Source organism: Sinocyclocheilus rhinocerous, unplaced genomic scaffold (genome assembly GCF_001515625.1).
Source record: "Sinocyclocheilus rhinocerous isolate Xijiao unplaced genomic scaffold, SAMN03320098_v1.1 scaffold101, whole genome shotgun sequence".
NCBI lineage: Eukaryota > Metazoa > Chordata > Actinopteri > Cypriniformes > Cyprinidae > Sinocyclocheilus > Sinocyclocheilus rhinocerous.
Window position 1 is genome coordinate 208,124 of NW_015626036.1, and position 11,327 is coordinate 219,450.

The 11,327-nt window shown below is 37.7% G+C and overlaps 1 protein-coding gene across 4 annotated transcripts in view; it reads left to right on the forward strand.

The window, feature by feature from the left end:
- LOC107709115 (cAMP-specific 3',5'-cyclic phosphodiesterase 4D) overlaps nt 1-11,327 on the forward strand; it is a 157,614-nt gene that overhangs the window by 44,791 nt on the left and 101,496 nt on the right. The window contains exon 1 of one of the 4 annotated variants that reach the window (XM_016513547.1): nt 3,001-3,111. The exons of the other annotated variants lie outside the window; for them this stretch is intronic. Coding sequence (XP_016369033.1) covers nt 3,056-3,111 — 56 coding nt within the window. The 5' untranslated portion in view covers nt 3,001-3,055. Of the gene's footprint in view, nt 1-3,000; nt 3,112-11,327 lie in introns of those variants that run through there. 4 annotated transcript variants of the gene reach the window in all.

Sequence of the window (11,327 nt, forward strand, 5' to 3'; positions counted from 1 at the left end):
TTTGCATTGCCTTCCTTCTGATCCCAATGTTAGGAAAGAGTGGATGAACTTTATTTTTAATGAAGATCCAGACCGCGTCAGTAAGAACTTGGTCCTTTTTTGACTTCATTTTACCACGGATTCGTTTACAAACAAGGCACAATTCAACGCAGGATTTTCAGAAATATTGAAACTAAAAGACGATGCTGTGCCAACTCTATTGGATCCGACAGTAAAGTTGCAACACAAGTGTTGAGTAACTGCTTTCATTACGTGGTCACTATTCCTTTGTCTCTTCAGACAGATCGCTTGATATGTATTTGATCGTTTGTATATAGTTATTTATATAGTACTGTGCGTTTACTTCTGAGTCTTCAATTTGCCACGCCTATTCAAACAGAGCGTTCTGATGAGGGGGGTTATAAACGGGACAGAAAATAGCCTATTACTTATAAATTGTGATGTTTTTTAATGTAAAAATCTTGATAACATTATAAGTGGACCTTTAAACCTCACGACTCCTTTAAACAATTTTATGTCTCCTTTACATACAGTATGTAGCCTAATTATAAAATATCAAAGCGCTCTGTATATAGGGTAAGATTCGACTGAATAATGACTTTCATTTCAGTCTGTTCATCACATAAAACTATTGAAGTTAGAAGGCTTTGAACATAGTGAATGAATTGCATAGTCTTCTTTTATGGTGCTTTTTGCCCATTTCTGGAGTTTTTATTTATTTTTGTTTGAGCTATCCCTTTAAGAACCGAGTTCATGACTTTCCAGACTAGTTAAGACTATCTAGTGTTGTCTACACACAGCTGTGTCCACTGGCATGAACGAAGGCCATTTGATCCACTTGATGTTGACCTCTGTCATGCTCTGCTACAGAGAGACCTTGATATCAGACATGCAGCGTGTAATGAGATAATCTCATTCATACAGACCTAGAACTTGTGCTGCGCCTCTTTCACTTGATTAATCATATTTGACCTCTAGTGTGATCTTTACCAGCTTAACACAGACTCTCTAAACTCTGCTGGCCTGATTCATTAACAAACACCTGTCTGAAGACTTCAGTCAAATTCATTGCTTTGGTGGATTTATGTATTTTGTACTATACATTGTTTTTTTATTTATTGGCATTGTGTATGTGTATATATATATATATATATAATAGGGGTGGGAGAAAAAATCGATCCATCGATGCATCGCGATTCTCTCTCCAACGATTCTGGATCGATTCTGAGAATTTCAGAATCGATTCTGAGCTTAGTTTTTAACCAGATGCGCGATGATGCGGAGTTTGCTTTAGAAACACCCGTATTCTGCTTGCTTCCAATTCCTCACACACCAATGCGCACGCGCTCTTGAGGAGCGCCGCCGCAGAAGATCTGAAAAACAAACAAGCCGGAGTTTAGCGATCTAAATGAAAGCGTCACTCAGCCGGTCAGTGTTAAGTTTAAACATTTCTGAGCGGCAAAAGCGATAGATCTGTAAAGCATTATATTGTGAGAGGGCCATGTGTTACCGCGTCTCAAACGACTCAAAATAATAAAACACAAAGTTAACAAAACGATGCACTCCACTGTCCTCTTTTTATTTTCGTCATAAAAGGAGACAAAATGTTATTGCAGACTGCTCTACACACCTCTACTATGCGAACTTTCATGAGTGCGGTTGCCAGATATCAAGAGTTCTAATCCCCGAATCAGAGCTTCAGTTTCAGTTTAACCATTGTACAGAATGATGAAAATGTGACTAATATTTAATTGACTAAAATGCTCATAACATTTCATTGAATAAACAAAAACAGGACAAGTTTGTCTAAATATGATAATTAAAATGTACATTTGAGTAAGACTAAGACTAAATTAAAAATGGCTGCCAAAATTAATACTGCTGTACGGTTAATTAACCCCTCCTGTGACCCATGGTTTGTCTGTATGTGTATTCAGAGCCAGTGAGCAACGGACTTTCATAATAATAAAAAACTGTGTTAATGCGCGATAAAATTATTGTCGGCATTAATCAATTAATGCGTTAACGCGATAATAACGCATTAACTTGCCCAGCCCTAATATATATATATATATGTATATGTATATGTATATGTATATCAATATCAAATTTTCATGTTGCGATTAATTGCTAATGCTTTTATTACGGTATACATATATAACATATATATAACAAACATCTTTTAAATTTAAACTGATGATGCCAATCATTGGATCTTATTGTCTGTCTTCATTCTTTCATTTATATACATCATGATAACACTGATGCACATGCAATTATCTGTGATGCCTTTCACTTTGAGGTGCACATGATTACACAAAGCATCCATCACATAAAGACCCTGCACATTATTCTATTCATTTGCTAGCCCACAGACAGCAGGAGGGACGGATAAATGAGAAGTGCAGATGAAATTGCCCCTGCTGCCCTGTCTGTGGTACACCTTCTCTGATGTATTTACAATGGCCGACCCTCGCCTGCTGCTGGGAGAGGCTGGTTTATTCAATAACCAGCATAATGTGTTCTCAGTGTTGTGTGCTGGTACACAGACGGGTGAATCTCCTCCTTTCCATGTGCACACAGCACACTCCCTCTCTCTCTCCCTCTCTTGCTCATGCGCTCTCACCCCCTGCAAATGTACGAAGAATGCGCAGTCTCTCTAACCGCGCCGGAGTGCTGGCTGGATTTTGCCATAGGAACGAACGCCTTGACTTCAATGGAGGAATGACTTAGAGACGCTCGTGTCCTGTTGTCAACTTCCGAGTTTTTCAACTTTCTTTTTAACGGATACGAACAGCAAGAAAGTGACACTTCACTCTCCCAGGAAATGGCTCTGCCGGGAGGCAGCCAGGACACGTTGGCGGTCCCGCCGAAGCAGCTCCACCACGGGGACCATGTGGGTTTGAACGAGGACCTGGTGCGAATCCTGAGAGAGAACCTGCTGCAGCAGGAGCGTCCCAGCCACCCCAGGAGCCGGAGATCCCCGTCCTCATTGTCCCCCAGGTTGTCTCCGACCACCCTGTCCCCGCGCAACTCTCCCAGGCTGCTCCGTCGCATGCTGCTTAATAACAACATCCACAAGCAGCGGCGCTTCACTGTGGCGCACACCTGGTAAGGGACCATTCTCTCTCTGACAGTCTGAATCTCTCTCACATGTTTCTTGATTCAATCATCATCCAATTATAACGTCATTATTTACAATGCATTGAATCACTGCATCAGTGAATGTGTTGCGTTGTGTATCATATGGTGAGGTAGTTGTAGCCACCCTTAATCTCATACTAGAAGATTGTTCAGGCCTGTTCACACCAAGAACGATAACTATAAAGATTAGGGCTGCCCCCTAATAGTCGACTAACCGTTAGTTGACGAAAAGAGGCTTGGTCAACCAAAATTTTATTAGTCGCTTAGTCGCAGAAAAAAAAAATCCACAAGAAGTGGAGAAGTCACACAGTCTGTGATGGACAGATCGTTAACGGCTGGTCTTTGTGGTAATACAGTACATCGGGCAAGACATAAAACGCTTTTCATTCATCATTCATCGACCTCAAATATGGCTTATCGTCTGAAATATTAAGTATTAGCAACTTTACATGGCGGCTCAATCTAATTAACCTAGAGAAATGTGCACTATTGAAGTGTCTGTGTGGAGTGTGTAAGCTGAATAGTAGCGCTCACTGCAGGACAGATGGAGGCGCCGGTGCGCTCACTTGCTCTTAAAATACTCCCTCATTTTTGGTCATACAAATAAAAGTAATACATCTTTCGAATCAGTAAAGACTCTACGTTTATTTGTGTGCACTTACAATAACGACAAAAACATTGCGCTTTTGTAAAATAATGAAAGCAAACAGGATGCGCTTTCTTGCGTCTTGGTCTCTGTGTGAACTTGAGTGCGAAACTTCGAAACTCCGTGTATACTTGCCTTACAGATATGAAAAACATATCTATAGAGAGCAAAATGTCTACTTTCAAATGAACCAATTCAGATGGAAAACAAATTTTCTCAGATTATGTAATCCGTAAGAAACATGCATACAGGCGCATCCACTACTGTGCAGATGATGAGTCAGTGTCGCCGACTTCATCTCTTAAGCCGAAAACAAAGAAAGCACTAGTTTATCATTGAATTGTTAAAATGTTAATGCAGTCTCCTTGCTGTTTTTCCCTGACAGATTTAAAATTATTATGTCCTCCGGTGCACTGTGGCAAGCTTTTTTTTTGCGTGTGCTTGAGCGCTTATATGCTATGTAGGTAATTAAAGGCTCATTATAATGATTTAAATGGTTTATTAATAAACGTGCGATTAGTCGACTAATGCTTAAAATTAACGACTACTAGTCGAACAGAAAAATCTTTAGTCGAGGGCAGCCCTAATAAAGATATCTATAAAGATAACTTTATTAGCGTCCACACCAGCGGATGATATCGTCTGTTTATTCTAAGCGCATAGTCATCTGCCGCTTTAAATTCTCGAGCTCATTATAGCAGGATTGATTCTGATTGGGCGTCACTGTTTTTATTGATCATCAGCTTGAAAAAATAATTCTGAAAGTGATTCCAACAATATAATTTCTCTGTGCCTTTATCGTTATAGCTGTGGTGTGGACTCTGCTATTCTTTAATACTGAAAACAATTTTTAGAACTTTAGCTTTATTGTTATCAATATAGTTATCATCCTTGGTGTGAACAGGTGTTAGCCTTGGGGATTTTTGTCACACCTTTTTGATCCTATTAGTCTCTTTGTTGCATTAACTTTTATTTCTCTTTCACCGTGTTCGATCAAACGTTTAACCTTAATCTGGTCATCTGAGTTGTGTAGTTGATTCAACTGCACGCCTTGTTAAATCAGCACCAATGTACCTGCATCTCAGAGAGCAGGAAGAGATCGTACTGTACTGTGAGGGTTTGTTTCTGTTGTTGTGGTGTCATGGGACCTGCTGTTCCTGTATTAATCACCATTCATTTGTGAAAAAACGTGCCTTTATTACCTAAGAGACCAACAGCAGCTTCAGTTCAAGCCTTTCTAATTCATATGCATTCAGCTTGCTTTTGTTTCAAACGTGTTAATTCTCAGTTGATGTCTTGCGTGAGCTGTTTGGCATCATTTCTGTGTCCTCAGCTTTAATTGCATAAGAGACTGCTTTGTTTCGTTCACAGATGTGCTACCTGGAGAGGCTTTCCGTATCTCACCCGCTCAAGTCAATGAGGTGGTGTTAAATGCAAATAATGCAATCTGCAAACCGACAAGAATGCAGTGCAATAGGAGATTGTTGTGGTATTTTCTTTGCCTCTCCTCCACATATATACAGTACATTCAACAGTACGCCATGGAAAACCCTCGTTAAAGGAAACTTTGCTAAGCATTTATTCAGCCTCAGTTCTTCTGATTTTGTTTTTTTTCATTGGAAAAGATTTGAAGAGGTCTAGCATTGCATCACTTGCTCACCAATAGATCCTGTGCAGTGAATGGGTGCCGTCAGAATGAGAGTCCAAACAGCTGATAAAAACATCACAGTAATCCACAAGTAATCCACACCACTCCAGTCCATCAATTATTGTGGACTTAAAAAGCGGCATCTTTGTAAGAAACAAGTTCATCATTAAGGCATTTTAACTTTAAACTGTCGCTTCTGGCCACAATACGAGTCCATAATCCATTATAACGCTTCCTTCAGTGATGTCTTTACCCTGTTGTCCTCTCACATCAAAATCCAGCCACATATTTGTTTAGAACTGTATTGGACTGTTTTCACTTATAAATGGTACCTGATCTGTGCAGATTTCTTTCCTGATTCAGGCGAGATAAATTTTTTTATGTTTTTTTTTTTTCATATTTCAGCCAGAAGCAGCGGTTTGCTGTTAAAAACATCTGATGTTTATAATAAACACGCTGCTTTTCGCTTCACAAGACATTAGTTGATGGACTGTGGATTACTTGTGGATTATTGTGATGTCTTTATCAGCTGTTTGGACGCTCATTCTGACGGCACCCATTCACTGCAGACGATCCATTGGTGAGCTAATGATGTAATGCTAAATTTCTCGAATTCTGTTCCCATGAACAAACAAACTCATCTTCATCTTGGATGGCCTGAGGGTGAGTACATTGTCAGCAAATGTTCATTTTTGGGTGAACTATTCCTTTTAAAAATGAGCTTTGAACTTCCCACTCGTATAGAATGAAAAACAACTCTGTTCTACATCTGTTTGCATGTGATGCGGTTGAACGCCAGATTACAGAATCAATCATACTGTTGCAGCCCTTTGAAACTGTCATGCATCTTCCGATACTGCGTAAGACAGTGTTTGATGTTTAACTCGGCCTTTAAAGGAGTGCGTCTCCCGAGAGAAGCGCCGGTTTCCCCTTTGCTCTAATTTGGAGGTTGTATTTGCACTGCTGTAGTTTATTACCCCTTTATCTCTCTTAGAACATTATTGTTCCTAGTGCAGCTTCCCTCTGCTACACATCTGATCTGCAGTTTAAATTTACTTGACATTTCATGTCAGAAGGCTTAGTTTGAAAAAACGCAAGCTCAGCCTTTGAGAGTGAATGCAAAGCAAATTCACATACACTACCATTCAATAATTTGGGGTCAGTACGATTAGTCACCATGCTCACCAAGCCTGCATGTTTTTGATAAAAAATGCAGTAAAAACAATAATACTTATTTTAAATAAGGAATATATTATAATATTATAAGTTTTCATTTTTAATATATTTTATATAAGTCAATATTATAATATTATTATAATTACAATTTAAAATAACTGTTTTCTATTTAAATATATTTTTATATTTTATAATTATGTATAATATTATAATTACGGTTTACAATAACTGGTTTCTATTTAAGTATTTTTTTGTTATAATATAATATAATATTATTTAAATTTAAAATAACACTTTTTTCACAGTTGTGGTGTTTAGTTTATTTGTGGAAACTGGATCCTTTGATGAATAGAAAGTTCAAAAGAACAGCATTTATTTGTAATAGAAATCTTTTTTTAACATGGTCTTTTCTGTCACATTTGATCACTTTAATGGGTCTGACATTAGCTGACATCAGAAAGCAGAAGTTACCATCGGTTGTGTTCACAGGTGACTTTGCGAACAGGGAAAATTACCCACACACGCCGTACACAAACAGACTGGGCTGCACTCCCATTATTTTACAACCACTGACTGATATTATCCCATCCATGATCGCTCATAAAACCCTCAAGCGCTGACCACAACACAAAGCAGCTCTCCAAAGCTCACGCTTTCTCACTGATAGGCATCACTGTGGTGCACAGTGTAACGCTGTGTGTTTTCAGTCGAATTAAAGCACTTTGCCAGTGAGGACCACATGAAAGACATTTGGTTGGCATCTCCAGGATGACTCAGGCCTGGCTCGAGAAGACGCCACACATGGCGTGTAGTCATTGCACGAGATATCTGGCTCCTTGCACATTCGGCTGACTTTCTCATGAAATTGCATTTTAAAGCACTTTGAAGGGAATTAGTAACACGAATCACCTGCATTTAATTGGAGAAAGCCAAATGTTGACACAAATCTAGTTGAATAAGTGAATTGGCGTTGTTAGAGACTAGAAGAATTAGTCAGGTTTTGTTTGTCCATTCTGTGTGACTCATTGTACAGATATTTAATTAGTGCTAGTCAACATCATGCAAGACCCAGATCACAGCAGGTGCCCAGCATTGATGCTCTTCTAGTGTGAGACATGTTCTGGCTAGTTGCACACGTTATGATTTTTCAAAAGCTCTTCATTAACCTCACTATTACATTTGTTTATACATACTGCTGTTAAAAAGTATGTAATTGGAAGTTTTTGAAAAAAGTCTTTTCTGCTCACCGAGACTGCATTTAATTTATCAAAAATAGTAAAAACAGTAATATTGGGAAATATTACTACAATTGTTTCCCGTTTTTGTTTTCTATCTGAATATATTTTAAAATGTCATTTATTCCTAGGGTTGGTTATCGTTTGAATTTGATCAATTCCAATTCCGATTCCGATTCTGCTTATCGATTCCGATTCTTATCAATTCCCAGTTTCGATTCCAATGTGGTTAAAAAAAATGTCAAAAAAGCCCAACATTTAGATATCAAACATAATTACTTTGTGTCTTTTTGCAAAACATTTAATTGCTGCTGAACCCCATGAACAAAAATCAGCCGGCTACATAAAAGCTACATAAAAGAGCTGTTTGTGTGCAAAATAGTGCTGCAAGATTCTGGATGAATTGAGACTTTTTTAGTTCTCTCACAATTCTGAAAAAAAAAATTAAACAACTAAACAAAATCTCATGGAATTGATGAATGGAATGATTCAATGACTCGCTCAAGATTTACTTGTTTCATTATTGGATGAATCAGTGTTTTTGAATGAATTTCTTGAATGAATGATTCAAAGACAAATGCATTTTTAACAGCCCCTTTTCACCACCTAAAAATAAAAGATGCGCACACAAGAATTGATCGGTGGAATTGAAATTTCTATTTTACAACAAGTATCCGATTCTGGAATTGGAATTGATTTTCGATTCCCAACCCTATTTATTCCTATGATGGCAAAGATGAATTTTCATTTATTATATTATTATAATTACAACTTAAAATAGCTGTTTTCTATTTGAATGTATTTTGAAATATAATTTGCTCCTATGATGGCAAAGCTGAATTTTCATTTATAGTATTATTATTATTATTATTATTAAAATTAATGTTTATTATTGGAATATTTTTATATGTTTTATAATTATATATACATATTATAATACTGTTATCATTACAATTTAAAATAGCTGTTTTCTACCTTAATATATTTAGAAATTTATTTCTGTGACGCAAAGCTGAATTTTCAGCATCATTCCTCCAGTCTTCAGTGTCACATGATCCTTCAGAACTCATTCTAATATACTGATTTGTTGTCCAAAACACATTTCTTCAAAAAGTTCAAAATAACAGCATTTATTTGAGATAAAAATTTTTGTAACTTTTAAAATGTCTTTACTGTCACTTTTGTTCAGTTTAATGCACCCTTGTGGAATAAAATTCTTAATTTCTTTCAAGAGTGTCATGGAGTGAAAATATGGTGGGTGGGTAAGCAACCTTGCCGTGGCAATGGCCTAAGCATCGTGGCAGTGAGTTTTGCACAGACATTTCCTTCAGAAAATAAAAAAACCTACTTAGTTTGAACACTACTCACGGTCCTTCAGTTTGTGGTGAAACACGTCGTCCCTGGGTAGGTATAATGTTTGAGTGAGATCTATTTCAGTTTAGCATGTGTCCGTGTTTGATTTGTTCTCTGATTGCCAATAAATCATGTTGACAGCTTTACCAGAGATACAGCGATATGGACGCTGCCATTACAGGAATAAATTACATTTTAAAATACATTCAAATAGACAACTGTTATTTTAAATTATAATAATATTTCACAATATTTCTGCTATTTTTGATCAACTAAATGCAGCCTTGGTGAGAAGAAGAGACTTTTAAACATTTAAAAAATCTTACCGACCCCAAACTTTTGGATGGTAGTGTATATTTAAACTGTACTGTAGTATATATTTAAAAACTGTATTTTTATATTTATACATACCAGTCTTCCATTTGAATGGCATATTTATTTATTTATTGGTCATTTTCTGTTATAATTGACAACACGCAACAAATATTGCTCACAGAACTGCATATAACCAGGGTGAATTTTGATATTTTCCTGTTAATACATTTTTATTATGTTGCATTTTAATGCATTTAGGCCGTTTTATTAATTTGCTGTTAGAGCTAGATTTGTTGCTGTTAATAATATAATAGTACGTGTTAATAATAATATGCAGATAAACTCCATTAAGCCTCCACTTGTTGATTATAAAATATTTTGGACTGAAAAAGTCAAACAACACCTCACAATTTGAATCCAGTGCATGCTTTTCTAAAGAGCACTGATGTGATTATCGCTCGCCATGATACAGGCACGTGTTGTCATGTTGTACTTTAACACACTATCAGTGTGTTTATAGTGAACTTATTGTTTATTTATAGAGAAACACTGATGAAGTTGAGCCGGTTGTGTTGAAATTGATTCATTGGGGATGGATCATCTCAATCAATCATGTATGAATCATAAACACCCTTCTCTGAAACAGTAGCAGATAATTTCCTGATACAAAAAGATTTCAGAGCTCATGTTTCAGATAACAGATGACTAGTCTGTGCTCGTCTCCTTTGAGCAAGAGCAATATTAAAAAGCGGCGGGTCTGTAATGGGCAAGGGTTCAGTTCATTTAGCCCGAGTTAAACTGCTACAAAGGTGCTCGGGGAGCGAGATGTAAAGAAAGAATGCAATCTTATCTCTTTCACATGGCCGGGAGAGAGCGTGATGGTCTCCTTTGAGTGCTCACACTCCAACCTGCTTCATTTCAATATGAAAGTGGACAGCTGCATCCAGCGCCGTATCCCAGCTCCCATTGCAGCAGTGGACTGAATGGATCCTGCCCCTTCAGAACGCATCCCATCATTCATGTCTTCTCGCTTGATAGTCCGCCTCATTAGCATTCCTCACATCAGCGCCGAGCGCATAACACGCAGCCTTTATTTGCTATTACTTGAGCTCCAATGTGCGTCTTGAGATACGTCTCCGCTGTTATTATTCGGTGGGTTGTATTTATATATTTATTTTTGGCCCCGTGGATAACATCCTTGGCATTTATTTCCCAGGCAACGGCGTTTTCCGTGAACTTCTCGTGCTTGTGCTCTTTAGCCCAAGGTCCTAATAGCATGGCACGCTCAGTGCACTTTAATGGCCCGGCCGCGGCCGACTGGAAGAGGGGCTGTAAATGCGTTCAGAAATCGATCAGCCCGTGGTGGTCATCAGCGCACTCGCCGCAAAAACACAGAACTGGAGCCATGAGGGAAAACTCCCCCACAGCCAGTATTTACTGTCTGCAAAGTATGTGTGCGGCAGTGCCGAGTCTGCCTTGAAACGAATCATAATAGGATGGTTTTGTGGTTTGTTTTTTGTTGGCTTGAGCGGGTTTTTAGCCATCAGATCCACCAGTGTTTCCTAGAGTTCTGTTATAATAAAATTTCTATTTGCGTATGTTTATCATTAACAACAAACATTGAATCAATTTGTGATTCATACATTACTTAAAGGGGTCCTATTATGCTTTTTCACTTTTTCAACTTTAGTTAGTCTGTAATGTTGCTGTTTGAGCATAAAAAAGATCTGCAAAGTTACAAAGCTCAAAGTCCACTTCAAAAGGAGATATTTTATTTAACAGAAATCACTTTTCAAAAACTACAACGAAC